The following is a 20,005-nucleotide window of genomic DNA, read 5'->3' as shown; positions in this document are numbered from 1 at the left end:
TTGTGCCGGTTTTTGCATCACAAAGGTTTTTATATTTTTCATTGGGGCAATAATATTGAGGGTTATTTTGGATTAATTATTGCAGAAAACTCCAGTTGGGTTGCGACATTGGTCTTGAGGCGCTATGCCAGGCTTTTCGGGGGATGTCCAATCCACCCTTATGGACATGCCCTTTGATTGCAACCGGTCTCTTCTGAGACAGAGTAGACAATGCGCTTGAGTGCTTTAAGCGGTCCCGGGATACAACCAGGATTTTGGGCCTCACAGCTGCCCCTCGTTCCCCTCAGTCTGCTTTTTGCCCCATTTGTGGCGCCACTGTGCTGCACATGCTGACCAGCCTCTGTGTGGCTGGCGACATGGGATCCAATGCCCTTGTGGATAAGCCAGCCCACCACCACCCGACCGACCCCCACCGCTGCAGCCTCCAAACCTTCTTAGTATGAAGCTTCCCCACCAGTGAGAGGCAGGATTCGCCATCACCTGCCCCGCTGGCAGTCCATAACGTCAGACAGGTTGGTTTTGCACATAGTCTGTCGCGGCTGCTCCCTCCCTTTCAAGACTACCCCTCCATCCATGCCACCATCCTACAATCGAATGATGGAGGATCACCTGGCATTTCTCTGCGAGGAGGTTACAGTTCTCTTGGCCAAGGGAGCCATAGAGAGGATCCCTGTGCCACAAGCAGGTTGGGATTACTATTCCTGTTGCTTTCTAGCGTAAAAAAAGACGAGGCCTCTGCCCTCTCCTAGATCTTCAGTCTCTCAATCTTTCCCTCAGAAAGGAGAAGTTCAAAATGCTCACTCAGGCTCAGGTTCTATCTGCTCTTGACCCAGGAGACTGGATGGTAGTGTTGGACTTGCAGGATGCTTATTTTCACATCCCCGTCCTGCCTACCCACAGAAGTTACTTGTGGTTTACGATTGGCCACAAGCACTTTCAGTTTACCTTGTTCCCCTTTGGCCTTACCTGCGCCCCTCAGGTGTTCACCAAGGTAATGGTGGTGGTTGCAGCCTATCTGTGCAGGCCAGGTGTGTAGGAACGTGCCCCTTTTGGCATGGTCATCCTCCACTTTGTGCCTGATGTTAATGCTAACTTGACTGAGTGTGTGCTGGGATCCAGCTAACCCGATTCCAACACCAGTGTTTTTTCCCTAAACTGTACCATTATTTCCACAGTTGGCACACCCCTGGCACACAGCTAAGTCCCTTGTAACAGGTACCAGAGGTATACCAAGGGATCTGTGACCAGGGAAGGTCACTAAAGGCTGCAACATGTACTGTGCCACCCTAAGGGAACCTTCACCAAACACATGCACACTGCCATTGCAGATTGTGTGTGTTGATGGGGAGAAGAAGGTAAAGTTGACATGGCATTCCTTCCAGGGTGCCATGCCCACTGCCTGTGGCATAGGTAAGTCACCCTTCTAGAAGGCCTTCCAGCCCTAAGGCAGGGTGCACTGTACCACAGGTGAGGGCATAGCAGCATGAGCATATGCCCCCACAGTGTCTAAGTCCATTCTTAGACATTGTAAGTGCAGTGTAGCCAAATTAAGTACGTGGACTGGGAATTTGTCATTACAAACTTCACATCTCCATGATGGCTTAACTGATGACTGGGAAGTTTGGTATCAAACGTCTCAGCACAATAAACCTACACTGATGCCAGTGCTGGTTTATTGAAAAATGCACATAGGGAGCATCTTAGTGATCCCCCTTGTATTTTACTCAACCCTTTAGTGCAAAGCTTACCAGTCTGTTCCAGCTGCACTAACAGACACGTTTCTGACCCAAAGGGGTGAGAGCCTTTGTGTTCTCTGTGGTCAGGAACAAAGCCTGCTCTGGGTGTAGGTGCTTCACACGTTCCCCCCTGCAGGAACTTCCATAATTGGCAATGAGCCTCAAAGGCTCAGGCCTCCAGTTACAGTGCCCAAGGGCACTCCAGCTGGTGAAGATGCCCACCCCCGGCCCAAGCCCCACATTTGGCAGCGGGTCCAGCGGGAAAATCAGGAAACTAAGGAGGAGTGACCACTGCAGCTGGGACCACCCCTAAGGTTTCCAGAGTTGAAGTGATCCCCCTCTTTGCAGGATCCTCTATCTTGCTTAGGAGGATAGTGACCAATAAGGATAGAAATGTGCTTCTCTTCCCAAAGGGAGTGGGCACAAGTAAGGTGTAGCCACCCCCAGGAAGAGTAGCCATTGGCTACTGCCCTCTGACCATTGTAACAACCCCAAATCTAGTATTTAGGGGCACCCATGAACTTGCTTTTCAGATTCCTGGCACCCTCAGCAAAGAAGGACTGAAGAGCCGACACCATCAGTAAAAACTCCAGAGGGCAACTGACTTTTTCCCAGCCCTACCGGCCTGTCTGCTGCTTCAAGACGCCTGCTACAAAAAGGCGGTGCATCCTGCAGGATCAGTGACCTTCACAAACCCCACAGGGGACTGCCTGCCCAGAAGGGGACCAATAACTTGAGATGGCAGCGGCCCTGTCCAGAAGAAACCCTCCAAAAGGACTCCACAACCTCCCCTGATCCACGAGCCTTGTCCACTCTGAACATGCCCACTTCCCGAGTCCAGGTGGCCCACCGGTCCAGAGGAGGTCCCCAGGCAATTCTAACCTCAAGTCCACCCTGGTTTGACCCCTGATGGCCCACACGACGATGCTTGCAGCCTGAATCCAGAGGACCCCACCCCCTTACCGTGACTGGATTAGACAAAGATTCCTGACACCCAAAGGTACTCCTGCCTTGGGGAGTCTGACCAGTGGTCCAGCAGTATCTAGCGGGCACTTCTCCTTCTTGTACAACCATTGGTTTTCCAGAACCTAACCCCCTTGACCCAGCCTGCAGCATCTTTGTGACCCCCGGTGTTCTCCCGTTGAAAAGCATTGGACGGTCGACACTGTGTCTGCACCTGGCCTGCCCCTTATGCCGCTGAGGGTGTGTGGTTGTTGCTGACTTGTGGCCCTCCCGGTGCTGACTGAAACCTCCCAGGCCTGTGTCTTGAAACTGGGGGTACTTACCTGCAACCTATTTTCTTCCAAGTGCCCCCAGTCATCTTGGGATTCCATTGAAAACCAAACATCAATGTTGACCTCTGGACCTGGGGTGCTGGTGGTGCATTTTTGTGGTCAACTTGAACTATGACATGTGGATATCCTAACCCCCGAAGTGTGGATCGTAAGCCGATTACTTACCTGTTAACTGTGCTAACACTTATCCTCCCCTGGGACTGCATTGGTTCCTATGATAAATTGTACTAAGTGTCTACTTCTAAAATTGAAAAGTGTTGCTTACTTGTAACCTGTTTTATCTGCAAAACCTAATAAAAGTACATTTGATACATATGGTTGATACCTAAATACAACTGTACTTACCTGCAACAAGGACCTTTTGGTTCTAGTAATAAAGTAACAAAAAAATATGTTTGCTATATAAAATCATTGGCCTGGAGATAGCCATTGAGTGTGTGCCTCATTTCTTGATTGTGTGTGTACAACAAATGCTTTGCCCTACCCTCTGCTAAGCCTAACTGCTTGGCCACATCACCACAAACTAGAACATTAGTATTATCAACTTTAGCCTCTGGTAAGCCTCAGGGGAACCCCTGTGCCCACTATACCTCATTTTGGTATAGTATATACTGAGCGAGCGTCCTAGACGGGGTTTCAGTCTTCCCCCTACTTCGATGACTGGCTCTTGAAGGTGGGCTCGGCCCAGGCGGTCTCCCACATCCAGGCTACGTCAGACCTACTGCATTCTCTGGGTGTTCACTATAAACTTGCCCAAGTCACACGGAAATCCCTCTTTGATGCTCCCCTTCATCGAAGCTGTTCTGGACACGGTGCTGTTTCAGGCTTATCCTCCCCAAATGGTGAGTCCATGATATTCAGAGTATGATACCAATGTTTCAGCCTCTATCCTGGGTTTCGGTGAGAATGACTCTGAGGCTGCGGGGCCTCATGGCCTCCTGCATACTGCTGGTGACACATGCCAGATGGCATATGCGGGCTCTGCAATGGTACCTGAAGTTCCAGTGGCTGCGGCATCAGGGGAGTCACTCTGACATGGTCCAGATCTCAGAGGGAACTGCGCAGGATCTGCTGTGGTGGCCCTTGAATGTTGATTGGGTCAGAGGCAGCTCCTCTCCCTTCCCCAACCAGATCTGACAGTAGTCATAGATGCATCACTCCTGGGATGGGGCGGCCACATGGGAGGGGTGGAGATCATACGCGTCTCTGGCTGAGTCCGGGGGCTACATCAGTCTTTGGAGCTCAGGGTGATCAGAAGTGCATTAAAATCATTCCTTCCCTCTCTCAAGCGGGAAGTAGTGCAGGTGTTCATGAACTACACCACCACCATGTGGTACTGCATCGAGCACGGCGGGATGGGGGTCATGGACCCTTTGCCAGAAGGTTCTGTGCTTCTTGGCATGACTGCAACATCAGGGCTTTTCTCTAGTGTTTCAACACTTAACTGCCTTACTAAACGCCAGAGTGTACAAACTCCGCCGACAATGCCGGGTCGATCACTAATGAGGTCTCCATGTGAAGGTGGCCCACGTTCTCTTTCAACAGTGAGAAAAGGCTTGGTTAGATATGTTTGCCTCTGCTTTGGAGAGAACGCACAATGTCAGCAGTTTTGCACATTGGAGTTTCCAAAGTGGCACTTGCTCAGCGATGGTTTTCGTCTTGAGTGGAGCTCAAGCCTCCTGTACACCTCTCTGCCTATACCACTTCTGCCCAGAGTTCTGAAGATCAAGAACTACCGGGCCCAAGTAATCCTTGTGGTTCCAGACTGGGCACAAAGAGGCCGGTATCCCGAGCTTTTGAGCATGGCCATTGATATTACAGACCAACTGCCCCTTCGGGCGGATCTTCTGTCACAGCAGCAGGGGAGGGTTCTCTATCCGAAGCTGTCGAGTCAATGCCTTTTTTTGTGTGGAGATTGAGCAGCAGCAGTTGACAGCTTTAGACCTTCTGCCTGAAGTCTGTGGCGTAATCTTGGCAGCCAGATGTCCTTCCACTGAAATGGTATACGCCTGAGGATGGAACAAATTTGTGGCATAGTGCACAGACAAGTCTGTGACCTCAAATCCCCCTGCCCCTTCTTTCCTAGGTCCTCTTGTTTATACTTTCTTTGTCCCAGAGGTGCTCTGCTTTGGGCACCCTCAAAGGCTATTTGTCTGCTGTCTCTGCATTTCAGAGATTCCCTGACCAGCCCTCTTTAAGTCTCCTATTGTTAGTACGTTCCTTAAGGGACTTACCCACATGTTTCCTCCATCAATATTTATCATGTCTCAATTGGATTTTAATTTGTTTCTTAAGTTTCTTATGTGTGCTCCTTTTAAACCTCTTCACAATTGTCCTCTCAGGCTTCTAACATTTAAAACAGGCTTCCTTTTGGCTATTACATCTGCCTGCAGGATGAGTGAGCTGCAGGCATTGGCATCTGTCCCACCCTACTTTTCCATGTATCCTGATAAAGTGGTGTTTCGCACCAGGGCTCCCTTTTTGCCAAAAGAGGTCACACCCTTTCACGTAGGCCAATCCGTCACCTTGCCTACTTTTTTCGCATCCCCACATCCTTCTAAGGAAGAGGAGAGACTCCACCGCCTGGACCCAAAATGAGCATTGGCATTTTACCTTGATCGTGGCAAAGAGTTCCGGCTGGATGGATCAGCTCTTTGTTGGGTATATGAGTGCGAGGAAAGGTCGGGCAGTGCAGAAGAGAACAATTTCTAGATGGGTCGTTCACTGCATTAAAATGTGCTACTAATTGGCTAAAAGCAGCCCTAGGAGGGGTTGCACGCTCACTTTACCAGAGCAACAGCTGCAGCCACTACATTAGCATGCAGTCAGGCATCAATGTGGACGTCCTTGCACACATTCACTAAACACTGCTGCCTGGACAGTCAAGTCTGATGGGACAGGTCCTGCAGGACTTCCTAGTATGGTCTTGGTTCGTTGACCTTCCTCTGTGGATGGTATTGTTTTGGTATTTATTCTGAGGTCAGGAATCTGCAACTAGATGTCTATTAGATGAGCAAGTTTCTTACCTTTGGTAACGCCTTATCTGGTAAAGACATATATTCTAGTTGCCGATTCCTTACGGACCCACCCATCCTCCCCGCTCTGCGAACTGATTTCTAGGGACAGGGACATTCCTTTCAGGGCTCTATTTTGGATGCACTAGTGCTCAATGTTCTTCATGGCTCTGCACTTCTGGCGTGAAAAGTCTTGAAAAAAACTGATGTCAGCATGACAGGGTGGTGCCTATATAGGTCCCGTGACATCATATCCGTCACGCACAACACCGACGCCACCTGACAGCAACCAGGGTTACTGCTCAAGAAAAATCTCCAGATTCAGACTGACTTCTGGGGGAAATTCTAAGGTAAGGAATCTGCAACTAGAATATATCTGTACCAGATAAGGTGTTACTGAAGGTAAGTAACTTGTTAGTTTGATGAGGAGATGTTGGGATTTGCCAGATTACAGGATTGAACAGTGACCAGGATATTGGTGTGATGTTGAAAATTGTGAAGCTGGAAGGTTGGAATAGGTCTAACATGTTGCGAGTTAAATGAGTGTTCATTTATATACTGGGGAAAACCTAATGAGTTTGAGGTTAACCAAGAAGTATGGTCATATCATGTAGGTTTCATGCGGACATTAAAGTCACCAAGCATCAGGATGCCATTGTGAGGTCTTCAAAATGTTCTTGAAACATATTTAGAACGATGTTGGTTGGAATGGCCTATACATGATGGCTGTATTACCTGAATGTCTATCATCTATCATACATTTGATTGTTAGGTGTTCAAAGGAAGGACAACGTTTGATTGTTTCTAGTGGGAAAGTAACATTACTTGTGTGTGATAAAGCAACATCACCATATCTTTTTGTAAAAGTGCTGCAAGTAAGATCTTGCAATGAGGGTGGAAGGATTTGATTTAAAATAACTTAAGGGTTATTATTAGATCATGTTACAGTGATGACTAAAAATTTGACTAATAAGGTATGTAATGAGGTCCTGGATATGTTACCCATTTTTGTCTGCAGAGAAATATTTCAGAAGTGCATTGAGTATGTTAGGTCCTTTTGCTGCTAATAGTTTAAGATGACGAGTGAGGAAAGATAGCATTAGAGTCATGAGGTGTGCTATTTCAACAGCATAAACATCCACCAGTACGATATTCACCGGATTTTCCACTGGATCAGGAATAGAGGACGTTTGGTAGTCATGTTGGTGGCTAAGCAAAAAACACCAACCCAATAGTACATTTTTTTTCCAATATGGAATGGGTAGATAACACAGCCTATGTCATATGGGTGCAGAGGAAGCGGCTTGCTTGCACTTGGAGAAATACACCCTATTTAAAAGTGAGATTTCCTGCCTCACTGTCAAACTTTACAAAATATTAGAGAAAATCTTCTGAACGCTGGTAATGGTGGCAACTTTTTTGCTATCGTACTGCAAGAGCAGTCTGCAACATTTGATACCGTGTGCTAATGTGTGATCATTGAGAGATGAGCACAGAAACTGCCAGAATTTAGATCAGCTTTTCTTGGGACAGTGAACACTCTAAGTCAGAAGGGTGCATATTCATCTCTGTCAGCTTTAATTGTGGGTATACTCTAGTGATATTGCAGGAGAGTGCCTCTTTTGACATGATCACCCCCCACATTGTTTCTGGTTTCTGGTGTGATGTTGACTGTTAGTGCACTGGGTCTCTGCTACCCAGGTCTCCGGTGCCAGATCTCTTTCCCCAAAACTGCACAGTCGTTTTGCACATTTGGCAAAACCTTTGGATGCCACTGTAAGTCCTTAGTAAGCGATACCCCTGGTAGGGCATGGGGTACTAAAGCAAGGGCCCTGTGGGCTGCAGCATGAATTGTGCCGCCGTCTTACTAAGTGCACCCAGTGCTGCTTTTGCAGGCTGCGTGTCTTGGTGTAGAACTAAAATGAAAATACAACATGGCACACAGCCAGTGTGTCCTGTCTCCTTCACACATGAAATATATGTAAGTTAGCCCTAAGGCAGGGTGCAATCTATTACTTGTGAGGGCATACCAGCATGAGCAGGTATGCCCCTGCTATGTCTGTGTCGATTCTCAGACATAGTAAGTGAACAGGGAAGCCATTTTAACTGCATGTTCTGGACACTGGTCATTGAGTTCCCTGTGTACATGATGGCTTCTCTTGGGATGTTTGTTATCAAACATCTCAGAATAATAAACCCTGACTGACCCGATGTTGAATTTATTGAAAAATGCACACATAGGGGCACCTTAGAGGTGCCCCCTGAAAGTTTCCTAGCTACTGGTGGGTTCACTTACTGTTTCAAACTAGTGCAGCCTTCCTAGGCAGAGATCTGGCCCCCTAAGTTGAGAGCCAACCCTCTTGGAAGCACAGAATAAAGGCCTGCTCTGGGCCTCGTCCAGAGCAGTATGGACATTCCAGGGTGGGGTGCTTCAAAGGCCTTGCTGCCTTTGTAATGCGACCCAGGTTCCTGCAGAAAACGGAAATGACTGACCTCCCAACTTACCCACCTGTCCTGGCCTCACTTTTGGCAGCATGCCAGGCAGGAAAATTAGTTAAATTAGGAGGAGTGCCCACTACATGCCAGTCCCACCCGTAAGATGGATGAGGTGAAGTGGACACTACTTTTCCAATTCCTCCACCTGGCTTGGAAGGAATCTGGCCACTGGGGTTAGGGTTATGCCCATTTCCCAGCGGAAGTGGTAATAAGGAGTGTGTAGTCACCCTTAAGGTGGTCAGCCCATTGTCTGCCGCCTAGCACTCCTTGTAACACCACCAAATTGAGTATTTAGGTGGCACCCCTGAGCCGCCAGATCCTGACTACCTACGAAGAAGGACAAAGAAGAGTCGCCTCTGCAGAAGAAGAGGAAGAAGCAGTACCAGCCCTTCCGGCCTGCCTGCTGACCTCAGTGGACTCTGCACAAAAAGACTTGCCTTGCAGCTCCAACTTCAAGAAACCCAGGAAACCTACCTGTCTTCTGAAAAGATTCAGACTCCCTTGAGCAAGGGACCTGCTCAGCTACAAAGTTTCCAACAAGGACTCTGCAGCCTGGAAACCCGACACCTGAAGTAACCTCTGCACCAGACTACCTCGACCCGGTGAGAAGCCAACCAGTAGTGCCAGGAGTGCTCCTCAACTGTTCTTAGCCCAAGTCCACCAGAGTGTCATCTCTCCTGGACTCATCTAAGCGCCCTGCAGGGGCCCTCTCCCACAGCCTAGTGGTGAATGAAAGCCTGACACCAACAGCAACCACTGCACCCATTGTCCCAGAGACCAACTGAGGAGGGCCACTGGTGCCAACGATGTCACCCGTCTCCCCTGAGATTGAGTCCACCTTGGTTGACCACCTGCTGGACTTCCTGATGACGCCGGAAGCCTCAACACACAGGATCCCCTGACTGCGAGTACTCCCGGGCGGTGAAATCCGACACCAAAAGACACCCCTGCATCCATCGCCCCTGGGCCATGGACACATGGACCAACGGTGCACCTGTCTTCCTGGACATCTCAAGTCTTTGACCAACCTGCTTGTCGTCCCTGACTGACTTCCTAGCCAGAGCCTGCAGCCTGTCTTCACGAGGGCCAAACTCCCATAGGAAATCATAGGGCACCCAACGCCTTACTGCACACGGCTGCCCCAGTGACGCCCGGTTTGACCATCAGTGCCCGGTGCTTATCGTAACTACCTGAGGTTGGCCTTGTAAGTCATTGTTAATCCTCTGTTGGCTGAACTTTATTTTCCTCCATAGGTTAACAAGTATTTTTCTCGAAAAACATACTTACCTTAAAATGAACTTTTTGTTAGTTCAAAGTATATATAAAAGCAAGGATTATTTCTAAATTGGTCTCAGACTTATTTTTTGTGTGTCTCATTTATTGTCTCTGAGTACAACAAATGCTTAGCACAACTTCTGGATAAGTCCCATCTTCCTTTGCCTCTGCAATACCAATTGGGGATCCACTGGACTCTCTGCATAATGTACTTCAGTTTAGAGCTATCTCCCTACAGATCTGCACTCACGTCTGTCCTTTTTAATGGGTATTTGACAGTAATAGCATACATAATTGAAACCTAAAACCAGTGCCTAATTTGAGTTTGTGGTTGCCGTTGGGTGGCACCAGCATCTATTTTTAAGGACCACCACTTATTTTTCGTATCAGATATTTACTGAGGGCAAGAGAAAGAGAAATAAACAGATCGGGAAGACAGAGGAAGAAAAAGACAGCAAGACCTGTTACAAGCAGAAAGCAGGCACAAGCAATTGCAAGAATCTGGTAGAGAAAGTGTCTAGTAGTGGATTGAAGACTAGCCGCCGTGGAATTCATGATGCCCACATTTAATTGTATCAGCCGTAAGCTTTTGTGCAGAGATTTGGTACTTCAGCACTCCTTCTTCCACAAATTGAGCTCTGTGTAAAATATTACTTATCAGTCAGAATGCATCTCCTTAATATTATTATGATTATGGGAATTGAAACTAAGTGGCTATCTGTCCAAAATTGTTTCTTTTCAAACTGGAAGAAAATGCAAATGTTGCTTACAGGCCCATCTGATCCCCCAACTCTCTTTTGGCTGAGTGAATGCACTTCATCCCCTTCCGATGTACAGAATGTCAGCAGCTCAGGGGTCATATTTACTGCACATTTGCACTTTTTAGTGAACACAGTGGCAAAAATTGTGTTCGATCATGTATGTTTTTTACTACTGATATCACAAAACTCCCTGATCTGTTTTGAGGTGTTATCCCCAGGGCTTTTTGCAACACTATGTACGTAGAAGTTATCAAAATACTCTCTAAGCTCAAGAGAAAGTAGAATCATGGGGCTAAGTTCACCGCTTTGACTAAACCAGGCACTTACAGAAGTTCTGTGTTGGTTGCCAAGCAAAGAAATATCACAGGTCAGTATTCTATATTTGTTATGTAAATTGCACCCAAGCTGTGTGTCTTTCATCCACACAGACCAGCTTTTAGCTTAGGCATGTCTAGCCAACATCCCCCATAACTACAAGCACTAGGACAAAAGATCTCTACATGTCCTAGGCGTTACTCTTTGAAATGGCATTTGATGGCCTTCGTTTCCCCCATCCCTAGACTCAATCCCTATTTTAAAACAAGGAGTCTGACTTAGCATAGTTTAGAAAAGATTACCATGAGTGTGAAATCATATTTTACAGCCTGTAAACCCCCCTGTTCCATTCTAATACTAATGATAGAGTACTTTATGCATGTGATACATGAAAAGCTTCAATGGTAGTCATGTTTTTTAAGTGTGATTTAAATTATTCTGCATTTTCCTTGGAAAGTAGTACCAGCATGTGACACACACAACTGTCCTAAAATGGAAGGAGCGATGAGAGAAAGAAGGAAAAAAGAGCCTTCTTTCCCTCTGAAAGAAAAAAGAGGCACTTTGAGAAAGATTGGCCACTGAGAGAAAGAAGGGGCATAAAAAGCGAGAAGAGCATAGACAAAATGAAGGGATACAGAAAGAAGGAAGAGGTTAAAAGATCTAAAAGGTACTGGAGAATGACTGGGTGGCAAGAATAAAGAGGCAGAGGGGCTACATGGGCACACAAAAAGTACCTAAAAAGCTTAATGAAACAAACAGAGCACAAGGAATGAAATGGCTTAAAATGAGAGAAGTAGCACTCAGAGATTAAAGGAGTCCAGGAGACTACAGGAGCTCAGAGGCATATAGAGCACAGGCAATAAAGGGCACCGAGAGACAGACATGAGCAACACAGCCAAACAACACGAGGTAGGAGCAATGAGAGACAGTCGTAACACAGAGATGCAGAAAAAGCACAGAGGGGTAGGAAGAGCATAGACATCAAAATCATAGAAGCAGAAGTGGGACAGAGGTAAAAAGGAACACATTTACAGACAGCACGCAGAAGCAGAAGTATAGAGACATCAAATTGTTCTTAGCCTAATAGTTGCTTTGTGGCAGAGGATCTCATAGCTGTGATTACCTAATATTGATCATGAATGACTTGTCAAAGTTGTCAGCTGCTTGTGAGCAGCATTTCAAATTCAGTGTGTTATGTGTGATACTTTGAGTGGAACTGTCTCATGGATGGAAGAAAGCAAGAAGTGAAACAAAGCATAAAAAACATTAGCTCCTTTTGTGCAATGTTGTGGTCTGGAAAGTGTTAATCACCTTACTTGGACAATGGTAACATTGGCCAGAACTCAATGAAGAGGTTATAAAAAATAAATCCTGTGAGTTTTAGGTGTAACTCTTGTGCAGTTTGTTTAAACGTTTTTCAGCTTTTCCATTGGCAGTAAACAATGACCTTGAAATGTTACAAACATGCAAGATGTTTCCAGAGTTTCTGTTTAATAAGCAGCTCATTAACGGCTAACATTATATCTTGGCCATAGCATTGGTAATAACTCTTGAATTTGTTTAACATCTGTTAGTGCTTGCTTTGATCACCGGATTCAGGAGACTATGATAATCTACTGTGACATCAGAGTACTTCATTGGGAGCTTATTGTTTTCTCATTTATTTTAGTAAAGCTGTTGAGAGCTTGACTGGTGACAGTGGATCTACTGTTCAGCGTATAAGAGAAGACGCTCAAAAACAGGTGCAAAAAGTTGAAGATTTTCTAAATAGCAAAATTATTCAGTTAGAAGAAGTAAGTAAAGTATGACTTTCCATTATACAGTGGTTGACTTGTGCAGTAAATGGATACGTCCAGAAAATAATTTTTTGCTAAATAAGCTTGATGTTTGATTTTGGAGAGTTTTGTGAAATTCTGGTGTGTCATCAGTCTCTTCGCTTGTTTATTTTAGTGAAGAGTATGAAAACTGAAACAGTAGTTTTGGTTTGTCTTCCTTTCTTCTACACTGCTTCCCCATATCACCGTATTTTACAGTCTGCTCGGTCATATCATCGAGCAGTGGCTTTCCATGTAATAGTAACAAAAGGAGCCACATTTACTAAGAAACGGCCATAATTTGCCAGTTTGTACAAATATTTATACATAATAAATGGATTTCTTAATAATAGCAATTTCATATTTCTGCTTCGTCTCATTCTCTTAATTTGTTGTATGGTTCAGTTCTGTCCAAATACCGCAATTCGCATGTAAATTGTTGCCAGAGCCACAGTGTGTATGTGCACTGTTAATAGTGAAAATTTGAAACTGAATTAGCAACTTTAGTTCTCCTGTGTAATGTCTGCAACAGAAATGCTTCGTACAGCTTTGTTGCTTTGTTGTGGCAGAGATTACTAGGAGTGCCCCATTTCTACTAGATATGACGATCAGGAATTAATGTTTACATTCATACATTTGTAATTATGTTCCACCTCCTGACACACCTCCTGACTGAATAACACTTTCTGTTGGTTATCAAGTCAGTTACCTTGTCTTGCTCATTCCTGACCTTTTAGGGGCATAACTTCAATTAGGATGTAAACTTAAAGATATGCTGTGTCATTACATTGGAATAGATTCCACCTGTTTATAATGCAAGCTTGTATGTAGCTCTGGCCTCCGTTGCTAATATGAGTCACCAACGATCCCACTTCATTTGGTCTTTTCCCAAAAGATCTGTGCAGTGATAACTGTCATAACAGTTGCCCTAAGTATTAATGAGCATCACTGGCCTGAAGTTGTAATGATCACCAGTGCTTTATAATGCGCCCAGTTTAGGCAAGAAGGGCACTGCTCTTACTAGCACAGTAGCAGGTTGCTTTTCGTTCATCATTCCTCAGTTCTGTCTTCAGTAACAGAGTACCTAGAAGTGATGTTCCTTCTGGTCTGCTTTACTTCCATCGAAAGCACCATAAAGCCGTGAGAGTCTGATTTAAATAGTTTCTCCAGCCATCTCCCCTGTGTTACCCACAAAGATAACTAAAGTTCAGCCAAACCATATTTCCTTTCAATGGAGCATTCACCCTATAATCAAGGAGGTTCTTATCAAGTGGGAACAGCAGATAACTCTAACGTCTAGTAACAATACCCTAGGCTCTCACTTTGTCATATGTATTTAACAAAATAAACAAGCTGCCTTATTTGATAATGTAAATGGACCTCATTCAGTAACATGTGGAATCCTCCTTTATCAGCAATACCTTGAAGAAAATGTTTTCCATAAAACTGCTTACATTTTTTGGACCCACTACAGCATCTCACTAGGGTTGAAAAATGGACTTTGACTTGGCCACTCCAAAATCCTCATTATTTTCTTTTTTTAATATTCAGTCATAAATTTACTGTGTTTGGGATCAAGGATCATAGATCGGTTTTATGATCCACTTTCAGGTAGGCTGTAGCTGTTGAACAGATGATCTTACGTTTTCCTCTTGAATGTGCTGTTATAATTAGAAATTCATTATTGGGAGGCTTCCAGGTCCTGTGACTGCAAAGAAGGCCAAAATCATCACCCATCCACCATGCTTCTCTGTTGGTATGAGTTTCTATCAATGGTGCCTGTAATCGATTTTCACCAAACATGTTGAGCATTACAGCCAAAAAGCTTCATTTGGATCTCATCTGCCCAGAACTCATTGTTCAAGAACTCATGTGGTTCATTCAAGTGCAGTATTGCAAACCAAAGGAGTTCAACAACGTCCCACGTGGAGAGACATGGTTTTCTCCTGGTTACCCTTCCACAAAAAAACATACTTGTTTAGCTTTTCTAAGTAGTATAAGTATTAACTTTAACATTTACTATATTGAGAGAGAACTATTGATCACTGGTCATAGGTTTGGGGGAGTTTTTTGCATTCCTTAAGTGCATCACATGGTTTGATCTTGGTGTGATTTTGCTGGGAAGGCCACTCTGGTACATTGGCCGTTTTGTTTTTTAACTTTCTCAGTTTGTCAGTGGTTTTCTTTGTGGAATTTTGGAATTAATATTGCTTGGAATTAATTTAGAATTCTTTCAAGACGGATGAGCTCCAGCTAGTTTTTCTTTGCAACTGTCACAGATTATTGACCTAAAGATAAAGTGTTTACTATAAATATGAATGCTCCAGACCAAAGTGACACATTTCTCTTTTTGTACAAGTGATAACACTTCATGACAGTTAAGTAATCATGTACACTTGTTTAGTATTTCCTGAGTTCATTACCTTCTTAACTGATATGGAGGCAGTGGAAGACACTCATTCATACAAGGCTTTCACATGTTTTTGTTTTTTAATTATGATTATTAAAATGATTACAAAGTGAAATGTGTGTTGACACATAAGGATGGATTTATGTACTTTGACTTGTTTAAGTCTAGATGAACCTCAGAAACATAATTTGTAAAGCCAATAAATGTTCAGAGACTACTCTGTTTTTCGCGTCACTGTGGGTATCTGTGTAGGCCACAGAGTTATGTAGCACAAACTTACTAGCAAAGCAACAAAGTGATGTACATATGAGAAAGAGCATAAACAAGTGTTCAGAGACAGAGAGAAAAGGGGAAAGTTGAAAGAGTGATGCCTGATGGTCAGAAAGCAGAGGGTGATATCTATCCTTCTACAGGTGCTATAAATCCCCAGTCACCTTAACACCAAAAAATACATTTCTGCTTATGGTCCACTAACAGATAATTATTTCTGTGCTTATGTCCTAAAATAATACCAATTTATTGAATGGGCCATATGTTTAGGATAGGCGTGATCATCTTGTGATCCAGCAACAAGCGTTAAGAAGAAATTCAGCTCAGTTGTCATTTTCTCTGTTTATTCCCTGTAACAGCCATCTTTGATGAAAGTATATCAATAATTAACTCACTGTCAATGTTGTAGCTCTTTTTGTGTGTTGGGTAACTATGGCTTTGATTTTATATTACAGGATCTCAAAACTGCTCAAGCAAATGTAGAAACTGTCTCTGCTTTACTGGAGGACGAGAAAATTCTGAGGATGCATTTAGAGCAGAAAATGTCCAAAGTACCACCAGCCGATGAGGAAAAAACTGATGTGGCATCAAGACTGATTGAAAAGGATAGGTCAGTTTCATTGAATGTGAATCACTTTATTAGGACATTTTGGCCGTCATTATGACCCTGGTGGTCGGTGGAGAAGTGGCGGTATTACCGCCAACAGGCTGGCGGGGAAAAAAACTGGAATTATGTACGCCATGGTAATCCGCCACTTCTCCATTCCGACCGCCAGGGCGGAGATGACCGCTGGAGGTATCACGACCCTGCTGACCGCCATGGATTTAAGGTGGTTTGGAACCGCCATGAATCCCTTCCCTGGCACTGATAGGGGTCTCCCTTACCCCCATAGCAGAGTCCTTGACCTCCCCCACCCCCCTGCCACCCCCACAGGTGGCAGGACCCCCCTCCCCACCCCTACCCTGAACATTGCAACACACCCCCACCCTACACGCATACAGACACCACCAATACACATACCCACACGCATACCAACATACATACCAACATACACACACACACAGTCATACACGCACACATACATACAGACATGCACGCACACATACTGACAGACATACAGACATGCGCACATTTTCAACCACACAGCACCCCTGCATGCATACACGCACTCACACACCCCCTCTACATACTCACACACACACCCCCCCACCCCCTCCCCTAACGGACGATCAACTTGCCTTGTCCGTTGATCTTCCGGGAGGGGATGGGATCCATGGGGGCTGCTCCACCTCCAGCACCACGTCACCGCCATGCCTAATCACGGAACGTGATTCGGTGGGCGGTGTTCTGATGACGGGGCGGTGGAGGTGGAGCAACCTCCACTTCCCCGCCGACCACCAGTATGGCTGCTGGCGGGTCTCCGTCCGAAAAAGGACAGAGGGCTGCCAGCAGTCATAATTCGATGAGCGGAAAACCGCCTGCACTGGCGGTCTTTAGCACAGCGGTTCCTTGGCGGTCTGTCAAAAAGACTGCCGAGGTTGTATTGACCACCTTTATGTCCTCTCCTGAGCGGTCTTGTGCAAACGGCGGTCTTAATCTGCAATCAGTCCAAAGGCACCGAAAACAGCATGCAGACTATGGGATGTCTTGACTAAAGGGATCTTGTTGCTTTTCATTGATCAGATTGAGCTAAATGATAGCTTGTGGCTACAAAGTACTGTGAAGATGGAATCCATAGTGTCTTGAAAAGTTGCAATAAAGCACTTGTTAGCAAGGTGCAAGATACCGTTGCACTCAAAGCAGCCCCCAAACAAAATGCAGTGACCCTGTATTTTACTTTTTGTTTCTAATTGACGCACTTAACAAAAAACATTTGTAGTGGCTTTCAATTTGTTTTTGTTTTTTTATTTTGGAGCCAGTGTGGCCAAGGTAACAATTAACCTTTAGTCATATATTACTGAAGTAGTGAAGATGGGTTGCTTTTGTGGAGGCTTACATAGATAAATTAACTAAATACAAGACATTGTCTAGAACCAAAGCTAATTTATGTTAGAAATAAAGATTCTTAACGTGCTTCTTAAATTTTTACATTTTGTTGTGTATGTAGCTTATGGTCTCCCATAAAATACACTAGTCCAGCATGATGGCCCTATATAGAAACCGTAGTGGCAGTGTCACTTATTAACCCCACTCTTTTAAACAGATCTGTTGTGGAAAAGCAGGTTACTGTGATGCATTTAGTTAGATGTATGTTAGGGATGCATATGTAACTCATTTCTACCCCCACTTGTATCAGCCTTTCAGTGGACTTCACCCTGAGTCACCCCAGTTATGACGATAGCTCAGCTACTCTTTACTTCTGCACAGCACTTCACTGTTCTTTCATATTACATTGTATTCTGACAACATTCTATTTAGGGTAGCAGGACTTGGTTTGGTAAAACCCTCTTTTAAGGAATTCACAGTCTTGAACATGAGCAGAAAAAGCAGGGCGTGACAAAGCTTAAAGTCTGAGAATAGGCAAACATCCTGAGAGTCAGAAGAGCCACAAATACTTTCTGCGAATCAGAGGAATCTGGTTCCTGAGGCCCGATCACCATTGCAATCATCATTATAAAAGATTATTATGTCCTATCATGTGAAACCAAAATTAAAACACATTAACTTTTGTTTTTTGTTTCATTTTGCATAGTTACAAATGTAACATATACTCTAAAACACTTTTGAGACCATTTGGGGTTTGGTGGAGCATGGCAATCACCATAAACCAGGGAGTTTTCCTGTTCACCAGGCCCAGGTTCCACACCACATTTAGAGGGAAGACTGGCAGCGTGGTTTCTGACAAAGACCCTTTGCTTTTTCAACTCCTATGCCTTTTATCAATATCCCATCAGCTACTTGTCTGCCCAGAACAACCATACAAAGCACGGTAGCCCCAGGCATGGAAAAATAGAAATATATCTGATGTGTAATGAGAACTCCTTGAGCATCAGGTCTGTTTATTTCTTGGCTTAAAAGTAGCCCAACAAGCCAAACAAAAAACATCTTTCTTACGCACCCATGTGCACAAACTGAAAAATTGCCCTAGCAGTGAGCCACATAAACTACTATATGGAGGTCATGATAATTGGCCATTGGAGGAAAAAATAATCTTCATTTTTATAACAACATTGATTGGCTTTCATTCACCTTGGCCTTCAGATGTAGCAGAATCCTACTTAAAGTAGTAAGGAAGCCCAAAAATAAGAAAGACTGCTTGTATATAAAGTTTCAGAATTACTACATGAACAATTAAAATACACATTTATAGTCACATGATTAAGTAAACTAATAAATAAATACAGGACAAATACAATATAAAAATAAAGAAATCACATTAAATCTGATTGCCCCTCTGTAGTTATAGTTAGTATTCCCAAAGATAGGAATTCCTCAGATATTATCTCCCTAACAACTTTCCACCCATTTGACGAATCACCACAAACCTTTCCAGACCTATAGCATTTTCTACATTTTTAGATGATGTACATTTTTTTTTCTTTTTTTTAAGAATCGCAAAGGGAATGGAAAGATAAAAGGGAGTCCCAAAATGCGTTTTTCCACCAGGGTATTTTCCATAGATTATTGCATTTGATGTAGCTCGAAAACGGCTTGATGGATTTACATGAAATTTGGCAGGACTGTATATTATGGTGCAGAGGTGATGCTTTTTCTCTACTGCAGTTAAGAGGGGTAAATATTGTTAGGTTTAAGATCTCTTTTATTGACTTTTTAAAGGAATTAAGAACAGTACAACTTCACCCACCTACAACCACTGGCTGGTGGGGAGCATAGATGAAATGAGGGAAAGGATGGGAGGGATAGAGATAGAGAAAAGGGGGAGGGAGGATAAGGCACCTTTATTTACACTGTGACAGTTACATTACTCAGTGTGTGAACTTAAAAATGTACTTGCCAATCGAGAGATCTCTCATTGGAAGAACATCATTCAGAGTAACTAAGGGAGGTCTCCTGTAGTACCCGTTAGTCGGAGGATGCTTAGGTATAATGGGCATGTTAGTTCCCTGAATTCGTCTGACATATATCGGATACAGGTTTTGTCGAGCATTGGCGGCAGGCCAGTCACTGCTGCTGTCAGTTTTTCCATTCCCGTAAGAGCCCATGGTTTGTGCAGCCAATCAGTGTGAGTGGGAATGGCGTCCGAACCCCATCGCGAAAGTAGTAGGTGCTTAGCTGCCCTCAGAGCCAGAGTGGTAGCCTGACCCTTAGGTGTGCAAAGTGGGTATGTTTGGGTTTTGGGGAGGCCCAATAACACATAGCTAGGAAACCATAGTATGTTAATGTTGTATATTTCATCTACCGCTTGGAGGATGGTTTGGCAGAAGGAGGCAATTTTCGGGCAGTGCCACAAAAATGTGCCTTCTTGTCTGCAGTGACGCCAACACTTGCCGTCGCCAGTTACCTTCTACCTGGCAATCCTCACAGGTGTATAGTACATGTAGTGGGCTGTTTTCAAAAATATTTCTTTGGTGTTCGTGGCGTGCACAGTGACTCGTGCCCGGTGTAGTACATCTCGCCATTCCCTGTCTGTAAATGTGCATCCACATTCCGTCTCCCA

The 20,005-nt window shown here is 44.5% G+C and overlaps 1 protein-coding gene across 1 annotated transcript in view; it reads left to right on the top strand.

Annotated features, from left to right (window-relative positions):
* The window catches only part of CDK5RAP2 (CDK5 regulatory subunit associated protein 2), a 687,227-nt gene that overhangs the window by 61,353 nt on the left and 605,869 nt on the right, over nt 1–20,005 (top strand). The window contains exons 6-7 of the mRNA XM_069241280.1: nt 12,562–12,685; nt 15,842–15,996. Coding sequence (XP_069097381.1) covers nt 12,562–12,685; nt 15,842–15,996 — 279 coding nt within the window. The remainder of the gene's footprint in view (nt 1–12,561; nt 12,686–15,841; nt 15,997–20,005) is intronic.

Source organism: Pleurodeles waltl, chromosome 6 (genome assembly GCF_031143425.1).
Source record: "Pleurodeles waltl isolate 20211129_DDA chromosome 6, aPleWal1.hap1.20221129, whole genome shotgun sequence".
In the NCBI taxonomy this organism is placed as follows: Eukaryota; Metazoa; Chordata; class Amphibia; order Caudata; family Salamandridae; genus Pleurodeles; species Pleurodeles waltl.
Note: the sequence above shows the minus strand (reverse complement) of the source record. Positions and strands in the feature narration are given on the sequence as shown.